Here is a 17,944-nt window from a genome sequence, read left to right on the forward strand (position 1 = left end):
GCTCACTGTTCTCATGACCTCGCTCATAACAGCCACGTCCTCCCCTCGAATCGAAGTTTCCCATTCCATTTATTATATCTCGGGTATTTGTTTTTGTCGGCTTTCTAAACACTGCAAATTGACTCCCAGAGGGATACTGATCAAGAACAGAGCCAATCCATGATGAAAGTATTGGAAGAAACACACATGAGGGAAAAGTTATTGAGTTTTCGTCGAAAGCATAGATATGTGAGGCTTGTATGTTCTTATATGCAAAGATCCCTTTACAGCATTCTATTATAAACAATTTGATACCAAATTGAATGACGTAGCACAAAAATTGAAGTCAGAAAGCTGAGAGAGAGTATAAACATTTCTGTGGGGAGCCCCTACGGCTCCCTGGAGCTTATCGGGCTAATGTATGTTATATTAGACCGGGACATTAGCTATGGAGTTCAGACCTACCAGGGACCAGCACCAAAACCTGGCCCCTTCAGAGGATGCAGGGAGCAATGGCCCTGGAAAACCCCCCTGTGATTGGGGGGGTTTTCTTGAGGTTATCTTGAGATGATTTCGGGGTTTTTTAGTGTCCCCGCAGCCCGGTCCTTGACCAGGCCTCCACCCCCAGGAAGCAGCCCGTGACAGCTGACTAACACCCAGGTAACTATTTTACTGCTAGGTAACAGGGGCATAGATAGGGTGAAAGAAACTCTGCCCATTGTTTCTCGCTGGTGCCTGGGATCGAACCCAGGACCACAGGATCACAAGTCCAGCGTGCTGTCCGCTCGGCCGACCGGCTCCCTTAAAGAGCCCTTAGCCCTTAAAGAGCTCCCTTAGACCGTTTTTCTTATCTGCCATCAACCAGGGTTAGGCACCCAGAAAGGTAGACATAACAAAACCAACCCAACATGGTAAGAAACTAACAACATAAACCTAACAGAGGTAGAACTCCCTACAATCCCAAGGAAACAAGCAAATGTAACATACTACTGCCGCGCCGCTCGTCCGTGCAGCCCTCCCCACCCCGAGAGGGTGGATGGGGGAGGGGGGGGGGGGCGGACCTCATCGTGCCAGTTGCATAGCACTCCAGTTCATAAGCTAATGTCAGTCGGGACAGACGCTTCTCTGGCCTCAGTTTCCTAGGCGGTGATTGCCTTCGTGGCGCTCACTGCTGTGTTTTTGTGTTGTGTGGTGGCCAGGTGTTCCTAATCAGTACCGGGGTTCCATGTGCTTAGGGGTTTCCTTTCCTAAGCATCCTGTGAGTACTGCCCCTGCGTTACAGGGTTATCTTCTCTGGGGCGTTCGGGAACCTTTCCTGTAGAGGTTCTTGCTGCTCGGCATTTGCCTTGCCCTTGGGACCAGCTGGGGCTGGGGCTTGGGGCCCTGCTTTGGCCTTGGGTACGGACTGGTATTATGCTGGTTAGGGCGTCAAGGTGTTGCACGACCTGCTACCTACGCGACAACCGGTTCCTGTTGCCTCTGGGGACTGTGTACTTTTGCGGGGTTTTCTTTTCTTTTTATTTTCATTGCCTGGTGGAGGTCTGCCTAGTGTGGTTATAGTTACACTGGTAGTGTTTAGTGGCCCTCTGTTAGGCCCCTGTGATTGTACATGTCGCAGGAGTTTTCAGTGTTTTTTTGTTTTTAGGTAGTGGAAATGGCCTCAAGTCAAGACCGTTTTGCTTTTTTCAACGGTCCCGACTTGGCACAGGGGTTTTTCCACATTTTCCTGACTCCCAACTTGGCGCATGGGTTTTACGTTTCAAAATGTCTTCAGTCCCAACTTGGGGCATTTTTTTTCCATATTTTCCTGATGGTCCTAACTTGGTGCAGAGGTTGGTGTTGTTTCACAACAATGGGGACGGTGGGGGGTCCATCCTTTCGTCGGGCTCACAGCATGGTACGGGAGTTCGTGGCTGGCTGGTTGCGCTTCGGAGGGTTCGGGTCACTCGCTCTACCATCTGTCTCTATTCGGACTGTTCTCTGGTGGTTCATTGCCGGAACCTCGGGGCTTGTCTTCGGTCCTTGCCCTTTGGGGTTGGTCCCTTCGAGTGGCTCGTCTGCTGGATTCTCGAGGTTTGGCTCTCCGTGCGTTTCCTGTCCGAGGAGTGTTATATGTCCTGGCGGACAGCCTCAGTTCACGGATTGGCCACTCGTCGCCACTTTCGTTGGCTCTGCCAGACGTACGGACTAACAAACATGGACGTCTTTGCGTCGGCATGGTCTCGGCGTCTCCCATTCTGTGTGTCGCCCTTCCCCGCCTGCGAGGGTTTCGCAGTGGATGCCTTTCGGCAGGACTGGTCGAGGTGGAGTTACCTGTACCTCTTCCCCTGGTCCAGCTGTTGCTTTGGGTTCTGGCTCGGTTTGAAGTCCTTTGCAAGAAGTGTAGCCCTCGTGGCCCCTAGGTGGCCGGCACAGCTTATTTTCAGATGCTGCTTGCTCGGTGTCTGAACCCAGGGCATTTCCCACGGCTCCGCCTCTTTCGGCAGGTCGGACCGGTCCAGTATGTGGCTGGTTCAGCCTTCTCCTCGGCTCTTCGAGTCTGGTCTTTTGACGCGGGTGTATCACTTGTATGGTGATCAGGTGGCTTCGCTGATGGTGTCCCACCTGTGAGCTTCGTCTCGGCGATAGTATGACATTTCCTGGTGTTTCTATTCATAATTTTCTTGCTCTTCATAGGTTGTCTTCGTTCACATCAGGGTTGTCTCGTCCTTTCTTGGTTTTCCGGACTGTTATTGATGCTTCTTATTGTCGCCTCGTCTCGTGCAACGCTGGCGGAGCCACTCCAGCTTACGTTCGGGGTGGACGTCACATCCGCCCCGTTCTATATGCTTTCTCGTGCTTTGTTTCACCTTCGGCCTGCTCAAGCGCCGCCTGAGTCGTCCTGGTCCTTGGTCAGGGTGCTCTCTTATCTTTCTTCTCCTCGGTTTGTGGTAGCCCCTTCGGTTCAAGATTGTTTTTCAAAGATACTATATTTATTTGCGTTATTCCTCTGGGGGTCGGGTCGGGGAGCTTCCGGTTCTCCTCCGGCACAGGGGTATCTACTCTTTTGGTTCTGATGGTAGGTTTGTATGTTGGCAGACTTCTCCGTCTTTTCTGGCGAAGGCTGAGATGGCTGTTTTCCGGAGAGGTCCATGGGTTATTGATGCTTGGTTGATTCGGTCGGGGGTAATTACCTAAGTGTAGTTACAGGATGAGAGCTACGCTCGTGGTGTCCCGTCTTCCCAGCACTCTTTGTCATATAACGCTTTGAAACTACTGACGGTCTTGGCCTCCACCACCTTCTCACCTAACTTGTTCCAACCGTCTACCACTCTGTTTGCGAAAGTGAATTTTCTTATATTTCTTTGGCATCTGTGTTTAGCTAGTTTAAATCTATGACCTCTTGTTCTTAAAGTTCCAGGTCTCAGGAAATCTTCCCTATCGATTTTATCAATTCCTGTTACTATTTTGTATGTAGTGATCATATCACCTCTTTTTCTTCTGTCTTCTAGTTTTGGCATATTTAATGCCTCTAACCTCTCCTCGTAGCTCTTGCCCTTCAGTTCTGGGAGCCACTTAGTAGCATGTCTTTGCACCTTTTCCAGTTTGTTGATGTGCTTCTTAAGATATGGGCACCACACAACCGCTGCATATTCTAGCTTTGGCCTAACAAAAGTCGTGAACAATTTCTTTAGTATATCGCCATCCATGCATTTAAAAGCAATTCTGAAGTTAGAAAGCGTGGCATAGGCTCCTCGCACAATATTCTTTATGTGGTCCTCAGGTGATAGTTTTCTATCTAGAACCACCCCTAGATCTCTTTCTTTATCAGAATTCTTTAAAGATTTCTCACATAATATATAGGTAGTGTGGGGGGTCTATGTTCTCCTATTCCACATTCCATAACATAGCATTTATTAACATTAAATTCCATTTGCCAAGTGGTGCTCCATATACTTATTTTGACCAGGTCATCTTGAAGGGCATGACAATCATCTAAGTTTCTTATCCTTCCTATTATCTTAGCATCATCAGCAAACATGTTCATATAATTCGGTATACCAACTGGTAGATCATTTATGTACACAATAAATATCACTGGTGCAAGAACTGAGCCCTGTGGTACTCCACTTGTGTCATTTCTCCAGTCCAATACATTGCCTCTGATTACTGCCCTTATTTTTCTATCAGTCAGAAAATTTTTCATCCATATTAACACTTTCGCGCTTTCGATTAGAGATAACTCGTCACTGGTTTTTCTTACGATTCCGCATAACTGCCTACTTTTCTCGTCAATCGAAAAAATATTTCTATAAATTCCATTTTTTAACCGAAATGGATGGGGATACTCTCAGATTGTTCTCCATGAAATTCCCGTTCTCCCTCACCGAACACATGGCATCTCGGCCTACCCGGTCACGTGGTCGGCCCATTGTTTTGTTGACACGCCAAGTGCCCACACTGCGCTCCCCTCTCGCGGCAAACGTGACCCGTTTTACGCATTTATTTCCGTTCCGTTTCCGTTCTCGTGTACCTAAAACCCATTCAATACCTTCAACATGGATGCTGCACCAGGAACAAGCAGTGGAACACAAAACAAAGGTAGGAAATCTAGGAATGCAGAAGAGATCGCCAGGATTTTCGATCTGTATCGTGGGGTCAATCTCACTCCATCCAAGATTCCCGACGTTGTTGAAGCCTTTTCAGGGTCTTCTGATGATGATTTGGAGGCTGACGAACCGGAAAATGATGTTCTTTATGAGGTTTCCTCAAGTGATGAAGATATTTCGAGTGAGAGTGAGGATGAGAGTGATGAAGAAGCCCCAGCCCCGCCACGCGGTAACCGCACGTGTCCGGTACCAAAGAGGGCTAGGCTGGGTGATGAGTGGAATCGTAGCAATACTCCTCCCATCGTTGATGACTTTACTGCAACCCCTGGCCTAACAATTCCACTACCTGCTACTCCATTGCAGTTTTTACAATTATTTTTCACTAGAGCAGTGGTTGAATACTTAGCGTATGAAACAAATTTTCATGCCACACACGTCATACATCTCATGGCTGAGTCAGCAAGAAAAACGTGGAAACCAGTGTCGGTGAAAGAAATAGCCCGATATTTGGCCCTGTGCATACTGATGGGCATAGTGAAGATGCCTACAATGAGGATGTACTGGCAGACGAATCAGATGTGGCATTGTCGATTCTTCAACTTTTTATGTCGTCTGCTCGGTTCCAACACATTTCTAAGTTCTTCCACATGTATAACAAAAAAGGCGTTCCAGTGAATAATAGTGACCGATTGATAAAAGTTAGACCACTAATGGACTATTTTTCAGAAAAATTTGAATCTGTATATATCCCCAAAAAAGAATTGAGTCTCGATGAGGGTACAATGGCTTGGCGAGGCCGCCTCTCTTTCAAGGTCTACAATCCCAACAAGCCTGATAAATATGGTGTAAAATTTTATGTTGGCCGAAGGGAAATCAGGCTACATATATAAATTTGATGTGTATTGTGGAATTGGAAAAACGACAGTGGAAACCGTGATGGGGTTGATGGCGCCCCTAGTCAACAAGGGTTATCATTTGTATATGGATAACTACTATAACTCGGTAAGCCTAACAGAACAATTACGTGAAGTTGGTGTTTACACATGTGGCACACTTAGACTCCAACGTGGCGCCCCCAAGGATCTGCAACAAGTTCTAAAGGGTAAAATGGCAACTGACACGACCGTATACATGCATAAGGATAACACCTTTGTTATAGTTTGGAAGGACAAGCGCCCCGTCTCTGTCATCACCAATATCCACAATGCCGACACTACTCAAGCACAGCGCAGGAAACGCGTTCGTAAAGGTGACGGGAGAACTGGAGTAGAAATTGTGAAAATGAACAAACCCAAGGCCATAGTGGATTACAATAAGTTCATGAAAGGTGTTGATCATTTTGATCAAATGGTCAAATATTATGAGTTTGCAAGAAAAACCCACAAATGGACCAAGAAGATCACTTTCTATTTTCTGCAAATGGCCATGCACAATGCATACGCATTGTATAACCACTACTCAACAGATACAAAAAAACTAACACTATTAGAGTTTCACGCAGTAGGAATAAAAGCCTTATTGGCGTGGAACAGCAAGGAATGGCCAACAACAACAAGTATACCACATGTTCCCGACATAGATGCCAGCGCAGCTCCTCCTGCTGACGCGGCAGTTTCAACACCCGGGCCATCTGGTGCGAGGCGTCCTCTGTTCACCTCAACACCTAAAGCCCACTCATCAACCACAAATTCTGAAATGGACATTGAGGACATAGAACCACTTGATGTTTCTGATTTCATAGAAGATTCTACTACAAGTTTGGTGGTTCCTGTAGAAGACAATATTCTTCCAGTGAATCCAAAAAATACAAGAATTATAGATTCAGAACAACGTCTCAACTACAAGTTGACGCATGAACTCGTGCACTTGGCTAAAAAAAAAAGATGCCGTGTTTGTTACAAGTCTGGCAAAAGGAGGGACGTGATATATGGATGTAAAACTTGTGATGTGGCACTGTGCGCTGCGCCTTGCTACACAAGGTACCACCGAAAAAAGATATTTTGGGTGGAGAAAAAATAACCACCGGCAACAGCTTCACTCCACCTAAGAAACATCAGATGAGCAACTTCAGGATCAGAAGCCTGAAGATGGTGGAGTGAAGAAAAAATGCTCAACTGTTGATCTTCAATCAACATAGACAGGGTAAGTACACCTATTTTGAATTTTTTATCATCTATAAGAAGTTATATTATATACGTTTTGTAGAGAATTTATTTGCGAATTTTTTGGTACCAGAATGATTATTATATCACATAAACTTCTATGAGTAAAAAAAAAAAAAACACAAAGTATGTTTGGAGGTGTGGCGGGTGTGGCTCTGGGTGTGGCGGTCGTGTGGCAGTGGGTTCCCTTTAGCCGTTGATATATCCAACACGTGGGAAATATTTGTATGTGTTATGTATATGTCTGTGTAGGGAATTTTACTGCGATCACTGTCATACAAATTATAAAATGTTTCAACAAGTATAAACATGACAAACATCAAACGAACGAAAACAATGCGTTCGTTTCTGCCGCGAACGCATACTGAGCGACGTGGTTCTATATTTGGCGCTTCTCTTACACATGCTTTGTACAAATGTTATACATTTCATCTTATAGAAAATTTTATTGCGAACACATTGGTATAAAAAAGAAATACGTACATAGAAAAGTAGGGTCAGGAAACGTATAAATGTATAAACTTTCCAAGCATGATTTCCCCCCTGTGTTTTCGCCAGTGTGCTCGCGGCTAACTACTCTCCACTTCACACACTCTTGCGGGTGGGCAATTACCAATATTAAACATTCATATGCATATGTCCGTGTAGAGAATTTTATTGCGATTCCAATGATACCAAAATTACCGATGTAGGACAACTGTAGGCTTCGCAACCATTAAGAGAGTGGAAACATTTTGTTGCTGTTTGGCGCTCTCGGCGAGTGATCTGCATAGTTTTTTATTTGGTGTTGATACTCCTTATGCTTGGGCGGCATTTTATAGGTATGCTCTTATAGACAATTTCATTGCGAACACAGTGATACCAAATTTAAATACGTGCGCCTTCAATTATTGTCAGGACAGTCAAAAGAGTGTACACTTTTTCGGTCTTACGCGTAGGCGCGCGAAGTGCCGAAAGCATCTAGGGTATTGATTTTTTTTTAGCGCCGAGAGCGCGAAAGTGTTAAAAGCTTACCTGTCACCCCTCCAATATTTTCCAGTTTCCAGAACAACCTCTTATGTGGAACTCTGTCGAAAGCCTTTTTTAGGTCCAGATAGATGCAGCCAACCCAACCATCTCTTTCCTGTAATATCTCTGTGACTCGATCATAGAAACTGAGTAAATTCGATACACAGGATCTTCCAGATCGAAAACCACACTGTCTGTCTGATATTATATCATTTCTCTCCAGGTGTTCTCCCCATTTAGTTTTGATTGGTTTTTCCAATACTTTCACTATTACACTTGTCAATGATACAGGTTTATAATTGAGGGGGTCTTCCCTGCTGCCACTTTTGTAGATTGGAACTATGTTAGCCTGTTTCCACACGTCTGCTACGATTCCTGTACATCATGGGTGCATCATGTGTTGTGTCCGGTTGCGGCTCTTCGCCGTTACCTGCGTACCGTGGCTGGGGATGTGCTTAGGGTTGATCCAGTTTCCCGCATTCCCCGTTCCAGGGCTTGGGTCTCCGAGGTTGACCGCTGGGTTAAGTCCAGTCAGCCTGCGGTCTATCCTCGTGTCCGTGCCGTTCGGACGTTTGCAGCTTTCGCTGCAGTGTTTGGTAACGTGTCTTGGGCTCATTTCGGGTGCAGGGATTTGGAGGTCGTAAAGGTTCCTGGCCACCCGTTATTTTGTGAGCATGTCTGCTCCTGGATGTTCTGGTGTTGCTTTGGGTCGCAGGTTGCTGCCTGCCTGTTGTCTCGACTTCGCGTTGCGGAGTTTATGGCGGCCGTCTCCCGGGTTAGCCCTTTCTTTTCCTTCTCTTTGGATATGAAGCTCCAGGGAGCCGTAGGGGCTCCCCCACAGAAAACCAGCGTTGAACGTAATGAAACGCCATTTTCTGGGTGAGCCCCGGAGGCTCCCTGGCAACCCTCCCTTTCACCGGTTGGCGGTTTTTTCGTTTGTTGAAGCTTAGCTTACGAACTGGAGTGCTATGCAGCCGGCACGGTGAGCTCCGTGCCCCTCCCCTCCCCTACCCCTCTCAGTGGGAGGGGGGGCTGCGCAGACGAGCGGCGCAACAATAATGTGTTACATTTGCTTGTTTGCTTGTGATTGTAGAGAGCTCTACCTCTCTGTTTGGTTTTTGTTGTTAGTTTCTTACCATGTGGGGTTTGTTTTGTTATGCCTACCTTTCTGGGTGTCTAACCCCGATCAATGGCAGATAAGGAAAAACCCCAACCACAGGGGGCTTTTCCAGGGCCACTGCTTCCCTGCAACCTCTCTGAAGGGGCCAGGTTCTGGCGCTGGTCCCTGGTAGGTCTGAACTCCATAGCTAATGTCCCGGTCTAATATAACATACATTAGCCCGATAAGCTCCAGGGAGCCGTAGGGGCTCACTCAGAAAATAGCGTTTCATTACATTCAACATGGTTTTTTGCATGGTGGAGAGCTGGTGCGCACCTCTCGGCCTACCGTGAGGTATGCTGCGGGTCACCCGCCGGAGAAACGAAAGTGTCAAGCAATGCCACCGAAGTCAACGCGAAAGAAACACGGCTGCTAAATTCGCTTCTCTGAGGGGACCATGTTCTGGCTAGTGGTCTCAGGTAGCCATGACAACTCCGTATGACTGAAGTCCCGTACTAATATTAGCTAATATCAGTCCAATAAGTCCAGGGAGCCAACGGGGCTTCCCATAGAAAAACTAGGAAATTTGCATTATGTAATAAGTAAAGCTGCAGGGAAGAGATGCTGCAGCAGCCATGATCAACATGTGCCAACACTTGCCTTCTGCCTCCCTCACACCAACCACATTATCACAACTTTTAAATTATATCCTGTGAATTTACTATTATAATATACTCTACAATTTCAAAAGATTTGACTTTTTAATGCAAATACAGAGGCTGATATACTTACATACAAATTATAACTAAACTTATAATGAAACAGCAAAACAAGTAATAAATAATAATAACAAACCTGATAAAGCAACAACAAAGATGATGGCCGTCACTCCCTCAAAGCAGTGGATCCACTTTTTTCTCTCGGATCTCTGACCGCCTACATCAAACAGCCTGAAAACAACAAAAATGCATTACTTGAATGATGAGATTAGCTTCAAAAGGTCAAATAATCATGTACCTGTGTGTGCATAAAAGCCCAGTTAACAAAAACTGTGCAACCGATATTATGATACAATAAGACTAATATTATCCGGATCATACCTCGCTACCACTAATAGTGTAACTCTTTGATTAACCATTAAAATATATTTTCAGTACGAAAAAGTAGTGTTGCATGCAATGAATGTCCATTTTTGGTTGTGACACACAGTAGCTCCCCTGTAGTTATAGTACTGGATCTGCCAAGCTTCAGGGAGGTGCAGCACCAGGCATCAAAACTCACCACTGTATACCAGGTGCCAGGACACAAATCTGGCTTTTCCTACAAGGCAAAGGGATCATAACTGGAGATGGTTCCAGGAGTCCTTTTACTCCCCGAGCCTGGCATGGCATTCAACGAGGAGCATGGGGATCAAAGAGCAGGTCAAACCCAAGACAAAACAAAGTATAGTGCATCAAACAAGAAACTGTTCAAAGGAAATTAATAACACAAGGACAACATGCTAAATAATCATTGCCTCGGGATAAACACCTCAGCCGTGATACACCCGACTTCAATTAGGTGGCAGCTCTGACTACACAGCGTCCCTACAGCCAGTCACCTCATTCACCAGCTATCTGAGCAGAAAAATTCCAGTGCCGACTGTAGTTCTGACAGCACACTTTTTTCCTTCTCGACTGAGGCCCTCTTTAACTGGGCCTCAGCGGCTCACTAAAGAGAGCTTGCTGATGAGGTAGCTCCATACGAGCCACATCAGCCCTAGGAGTCCATAATGCATACTGTAGACCAGAGCCAGAACCTGGCCCCCCTCACAGAGATGCAAGGCGCAGAGGATTCTTCCGATTGCCATCAACGAGAAAACATCCAGGAATTACGTGAAGTAAAACAGACAACTGCATGTTCACAAAAAGAAAAGAAACAAGGCAGATGACTGCAAACAATCCACTCAGCAGTTAGGTTGAACTCATTAGTTATATAGTTAGACACCACAGGCAGTACCATCAGGAGCTCCAGCTCCCCACATCAACAGAGCTCAGTCTGGAGCTGAAAAACCCCACCAACAGAAGGTTGGGGAGGGGGGGGGGGGGTTACCAGGGAGCAACCAAGGGCCAGCCAGAATGAAGCATTCTGTTACATTCAATGCTGGGTTTCCTGGAGGGGGAGCTGAACCATGACTCTCAGAAGCTAGCTAACCACAGAGCATAAAGAAAAGAGGAACTTACCATGTTTATTACACCGAGGAGGAGGAGGAGGGGGAGGAGGAGGAGGGGGGGGGGAGGAGGAGGGGGAGGGGGAGGAGGAGGAGGAGGAGGAGGAGGGGGAGGAGGAGGAGGAGGAGGAGGAGGAGGAGGAAGAGGAGGAGGAGGAGGAGGAGGAGGAGGAGGAGAAGGAGGAGGAGAGAAGACTAAACACTCAAAAGATGAGAACCTAGGACGGGAAAACTTGAACCAGGAAAAACACAAGCTTAACGAGGAGCAGGAACAGAGACCAAGTAATGAGCCACCAGGACTGTGTTAGACCTTCAAAACACCCCTGAGCCTGAATATCAGCACATGGCATGTTGGAAAAGACCACTGTCTAAGCTGCAAACTCGCAATCATGGGATCAAGGGTAGACCACAGACTGGCTAGACTATATGCCATTGCAACAAAAGCAAAGAGCCAGCCTAAGCTGTTGCACAGCCATATACGTGTACAGAGGAAAAGAATGGCACGAGACCATTGGATTAGATTGCAGGGACAGGGATAAATACTCTTGAAAAGTGATAAAGAAGTGTGAGAAGAACTCAAGACATTCCAGGTAGTCTGCACACTGGAACCAGACTGGTGACAACAGATAGCCAGAAACAACACTAGACACAAGTCAAGTTAAAGTAGAAGAGGTAAAATGACACCTGGAGGAACTGAATATAGCAAAGGTCAGCACCCAGATATCACCATGGTTACTGACGGAAGCTGCAGGGATCTTTTGTAATCCACTATCATCATCTACTGTTTTCTGTCCTACATTGTGGCTTGTTGAGCTTGAACCTGTTGCCCCTATGTATTACATCTGACCTTTTGAGGAAGTGGTCTGGATTAATATCCTCAAACTTCTTCAGCATTTAAAATGTCTCGATGAGATCAACCCTGTCATGTCTGGTTTGCAGTGTTAGTCCTGTGGCCCTCAACAGTTCCTGGTATGAAAGTTGACTTAGTTTTGGAATTATTTTTGTCACTCTGCATTATACTTTCTCTAAAGCAGGTATGTTCTTTTGAAGATGGGGGTTTCCATGCTTGGAGAGTGTAGTTCATATGGGGGCACCCCAGAGATCTGTGCAGTTAAATGACCACTTTCTTTTCCTTGAAACTGAAGGTTCAATTGACTAATACCTACGGTTTGATTGGCTATTTTTACTGAAACTCCCATTGCAATTTTTAATGACTAGTGGATCAACACTACAGGGGCCTGACGGCTGAGTGGAAAGTGCTCGGGATTCATAGTCGTAAGGTTCCGGGTTTGATCCATGGCAGAGGCGTAAAGAAATGGGCAGAGTTTCTTTCACCCTGATATCACTGTTCACCTAACAGTAAATAGGAACCTGGGAGTTAGACAACTGCAATGGGCTGCTTCCTGGGGGTGTGTAACAAAAAGGAGGCCAGGTTGAGGACCAAGCCAAGGGAACACTAAGCCCTGAAATCATCTCAAGATAACCACTCCCAGGTCCTTTACTTCATCATTCTGCTGTATGGCAGTGTTGCTGACATGATAGACATGATGAGCATTGTTATGCCCGCATGCAAGGTGTTGCACATTTCCGTATTGAAAAACATTTGCCAGTCATTTAACCATTTGCGGAGTTCATGTAGATCTCTTTGCAAGGCCTCAATATCCTTTTCCCTACCCACTTTACCTTGAATCGTGTCCGTGTCATCCCTTTACCGTGTCATCTATAAATGGGATCATGTGGTTTCTAATATTCTCAACTATTACAATGATATTTATAACAAAGTAATCACAATGGCATGATATATCAATGAGAAACTCCTCTGAGTCAATGAGATGAATTCAACCAGCATTCTGATGATTTCCAGATGATCGCCTTAACCCACTCTGTCACGATAGGACAAAAGGTAATCAACCTGGCCAGATCGAGCCAGGCTAAAAGCTAATCGACCAGGAGGCCTAGTCGAGGACCGGGCCAAGGGGAGGCTAAGCCCCGAAAACACCTCACGGTAACACCTCAAGGTAACCTGGAACTCTAACGTCTGGAGGTCCCAACTGGTGCCACCACCAGGATTTGACGAATGGGCCGACCTTCTCACTGGTGATTTCTCAATGATTTTCTCATTGATATTTTAACCAAAAAGAGTTAGCACCAAGATGGAACCTTGTGGTACTCCACTCACTACATTTTTTCCCAATTGATTTACGTCCATTTACGACGACCCTTTGTTTCCTTTGTTTAAACCACTGTTTTATCCATTCTAGTATTATACTATTTATTCCATGTGAATGTCATTTCCTCTCCAGTCTTCCATGCAATACTTTATCAAAAGCTTAAGAGAAGACCATGTTTACAGAAAGATATCACCGTAACATGGTTAATATCAACGGGAAAATCAATTGGAGCAACAAACTAGAACCAGCGATCAGAATGCTACCAGCCAAACACCTCAAACACGTTGTGGTACAGGGGTAAGGTGCACTACTTCAAGCACCTTCATTGATGGTTTGCGCTGCCTCATTGCGCAAATTGATGTACAATACAAAGACTTTACTAGACTTTAAATACTAGACTTTAAATGACGTGGTCTCTGTGCCAGGGCCACTGCTCCTCACCGCGCGTGGCACACCATAGATCGTGACACTGTGACTCATCCTGGCCGCTTGCCTCCACCAGGTTCATTGATGCTCAGGCACTGCAGGACCTGGCTACCCACACCCTACAGTGTGCTTCTGCCTGAGGGTGAGGCCAGATGCCTGCCACACCCTACAGTGTGCTTCTGCCTGAGGGTGAGGCCAGATGCATGCCACACCCTACAGTGTGCTCCTGCGTGAGGGTGAGGCCAGATGCTTGAAACACCCTACAGTGTGATCCTGCCAGGGGGTGAGGCCAGATGCCTGCCACACCCTACAGTGTGCTCCTGCCTGAGGGTGAGGCCAGATGCCTGCCACACCCTACAGTGTGCTTCTGCCTGGGGGTGAGGCCAGATGCCTGCCACACCCTACAGTGTGCTCCTGCCAGGGGGTGAGGCCAGATGCCTGCCACACCCTACAGTACTCACCTAGTTGTGTTTGCGGGGGTTGAGCTCTGGCTCTTTGGTCCCGCCTCTCAACCTTTGTTTGTCTCAACCCAACAGTGTGCTCCTGCCTGAGGGTGAGGCCAGATGCCTGCCACACCCTACAGTGTGCTCCTGCCTGAGGGTGAGGCCAGATGCCTGCCACACCCTACAGTGTGCTCCTGCCTGGGGGTGAGGCCAGATGTTTGCCACACCCTACTGAGGCCAGATGCCTGCCACACCCTACAGTGTGCTCCTGCCAGGGGGTGAGGCCAGATGCCTACCACACCCTACAGTGTGCTCCTGCCTGAGGGTGAGGCCAGATGCCTGCCACACCCTACAGTGTGCTCCTGCAGGGGGTGAGGCCAGACCCAAGCCACACCAGTGCAGGCTTGCTACAAGCCTGGCCAAAACACACCAATCACCAGTAACTCAAAGCACGTCTCTCAGCCCCCCATAACTCTACTGTCTATCTTTTAAAATATCTACTACAACAGACCAAGCTAGACAAAATTAAATACTGTTTATTATGTTTCTAGTGGCAGAGTACGACCAAATGACACAACATTGCCGTTTATGCGGTACGGCAGAAACATGTCCGAAACGCTTTGCGTAATAGTGGCTTTAGGCATTGTATGTACTAGCTCTTATCTATAAAGCCAACAAACTTTGTAAAATCTCTTTATGTATGTACCTTTGCCTAAATAAAAATTATTATTATTATTATTATTATTATATGTGAATGTGTGTATATACCAATACTGTACGTATGCAGATGAGGAGTCACAATAACGTGGCTGAAATATGTTGACCAAACCACACACACTAGAAAGTGAAGGGACGACGACGTTTCGGTCTATCCTGGACCATTCTCACAATTGACTTGCTTACCAGGCAATTTGTCTGGAATGAGAGTGGTCCAGGATGGACAGAAATGTCGTCGTCCCTTCACTTTCTAGTGTGTGGTTTGGTCAACAATACATATACAGCTTGTACAGCTCGAGAGCATACATCTTCGCTACTTCTAGTATCATTTGTCTCGGCTTCTGCTGCAATCATTCTCAATCACTCCATTATTAATATCATTTAGGTTATAACCCATTAATAAGTTACTTTACCAAAGCTCTAGTTTACATATTTCTTCTAGTAAAATATTACTAAGTAGTAATTATGGAGTACAGCAGAAGCATTGATCTGTGATACCCAAGCACATGCACAGATTCAAATATATACAATGACTAAAATTTTCTATAAAACTATAGAAATCTTGTTTACATATTATTCTTCACTAACTTGTATAGTTCTAGCTATACTCCACAAAGTAAAAAAGAACTTTAATATAAAAATTGACATATTATCAATGGATGACATATTAGCCAGCTACTAGATAAAGACGAGCGCACAACGCACGCTATACATGAGCAGTACGTATCTTAATTCATCATTAAAGTACAACCAAAGACTTATTCATTAGAAATTAGCCTACTTGTCAAGAAATAATTCATCAAGCAACAAAAAGCATACCAAGCTAGTTGTAATAATAACTGAAAATGTACTTCAATAAAAATGACCCACAAAGATAATGGAAGGGTCAAACGTGAACACTTGTACGTTACTTGTTAAAACAGACCCCTGCAGATTTATCTTGGTAGCTCCACCACTTGTCATCACACAAGGTTAAAAATAAAACAGAAATGAAGAATGGCTTAATACAAATACTGGCGTACTAGTGGCTGTACAAGAATGTAACAACTCTTCTATATATCTCAAAAAAAAAAAAAAAAAAAAAAAAAAAAAAAAAAAAAAAAAAAAAAAAAAAAAAAAAAAAAAAAAAAATCTAAATGTCAAGGGAACATTAAGATGCTAGTGGAAAAAGACAATCCACTTAGTATGCTGCTCAATTGGAATTCATTACTTTCACAACTATTGATAATATATATATATACACAATTTTGTGTTCCTATTTCCTTATAATACTACTGAAACTAGAAAACATCAATGCAGTATATTACTGTACTTGCAAACACTTTTCATAAACTCAATGGAAATCCTTCATCATATTACATTAAACAGAGGCCTATACCAAATATCTTGGGCAACAAGTGTTCAAATACTGTAAATAAACATTGCTCTTAAAACTGACAAAAATATTAATGAAAAAGGCAAGAGACAAGTAAAGAAAACTAAGGAATAAAAAAAAAAAGACAAGGTAGATACACAGCTTAATAACATCTTCCTAGTGAAAATGGGAATCTGGTTTATATGGTTGAAAATACAAATTCGCAGAAGTGAAAGTGTCAATATATATTATCAAAGATCACACTTACTTGAAGTTTAGGTTCTTGAAAGAAAATTTTGTCTCCACAATGCCTGTTGTTTTAACTCTGGTGCGGAGGACATCTTGCTGTGTGGGAACATAGCCAGGCCGAGCAATCCGGTCCAGGGCATTTAGGTAATAGGCAGCGGAATCATTTAGCTGATACTCCCTCGACCGGCTGTAGATACCAGACAAATATTCTTAGTTATAAAATCCATGTACCTGATCTAGTCAAAATAATAACGTGCTATCATTCCATCTCTTTCTTGACGGAATGATCTCCAGCTACAAGAGTTGGTAAAGCTTAAGAGATATTTTTTTTAAGAAATGTTAGGTGCGAATATAACAATTTGTGAATACGTGCGGTCAAAAGTAACATGACGACCAAACTACAACTCAGAAGATGGAGAAGTGGCGATGTTTCGGTCCGTCCTGGACCATTATCTAGTCCTGTTACTTCTCAAAAGAAACTTGACCCTTTTGCACTTACATTCCAAGATGGGAGGAATTATCAATAAATAAATTTTTTATAAGTATTCATATTTTATAAAAATGTATTAAGAAAAAGACTGGCTCTTACTAGCAGATCTCTAACTCAAAACCAGACTATAAGTGTTCCCAAGACATAATACAGTGACACCTCGGCCTAAGAATGCCCATTTTTACGAACTTTTCGGATTAAGAGCCCAATTTCTTCGTAAAATCCGAATCGGGTTACGAACTTTGCCTCGGGTAACGTAGTTTGTTGAAACACGTATGGCCGACCTAGCGCGTGGTGGCACAGCGATCGCGCCTCAGTTTACCAGTGCCTCCCCACCTAATGACAATCGCACCTGAATTCTTTGTAAAGAATGTGTTTTTTTTTACTTTTCAGTATTTGAACATAAAAGTAATTATTACATATCTCGCCATGGGTCCGAGGAAAGTCAGTGGTAAGGTTGAACCTAAGAAAATAGTTCTGAGTAGAGGCAGTAGGTGTCCCTTCCTCATTAAGAAAATGTGTGAAGTATGGGAAGAACTGCAAAGTTTTGTTGAAAAAACTCACCCAGATAAAGCTGTAGCAGGCCATTGCATTGACCTTTTAAACAACAATGTGATGTCTTACTACAGACAAGTGTTAAAATGTGGGGGAAAAACAAGTGTCTTTAGACAGATTCTTAGTAAGACAAGCAAGCAGTGAGCCACAAGCAGGTCCTAGTGGTATGCAGGCAATACATAGAAGAGAGAGTACTCAAAGAAGTCATCACTGCCTGATGTTATAATGGAAGGGGACTCCCCTTCCAAACACTAATACCTCTCCTCCCCCCCCCCCCCCACCTCCTCACCGTCTTCCATACGCCAACAAGTCATCAATAAAGGTAAGCAATAACTTGTACATACTTTAGCACTAAAGATTTAGGTGAATTAGGTATATAATTTACTTTAAAGTTAATATTTTTGGGAGTGTCAAACGGCTTAATTCAAATTTACATTATTTCTTATGGGAAAATTCGCTCCGGTTTACGAATTTTCGGCTTACGAACCATCTC

The 17,944-nt window shown here is 44.6% G+C and overlaps 1 protein-coding gene across 3 annotated transcripts in view; it reads right to left on the reverse strand.

Moving 5' to 3' along the window:
- Positions 1–17,944, reverse strand: part of Galphai (G protein alpha i subunit) — a 264,680-nt gene that overhangs the window by 25,920 nt on the left and 220,816 nt on the right. For all 3 annotated transcript variants that reach the window (XM_069306519.1, XM_069306518.1, XM_069306517.1), the window contains 2 exons: positions 16,426–16,593; positions 9,693–9,787 (listed from right to left, as the gene is read on the reverse strand). In XM_069306519.1, the coding sequence (XP_069162620.1) occupies positions 9,693–9,787; positions 16,426–16,593 (263 nt within the window). The remainder of the gene's footprint in view (positions 1–9,692; positions 9,788–16,425; positions 16,594–17,944) is intronic.

The sequence above is a fragment of the Procambarus clarkii genome, chromosome 58 (assembly GCF_040958095.1).
Source record: "Procambarus clarkii isolate CNS0578487 chromosome 58, FALCON_Pclarkii_2.0, whole genome shotgun sequence".
Lineage (NCBI taxonomy): Eukaryota > Metazoa > Arthropoda > Malacostraca > Decapoda > Cambaridae > Procambarus > Procambarus clarkii.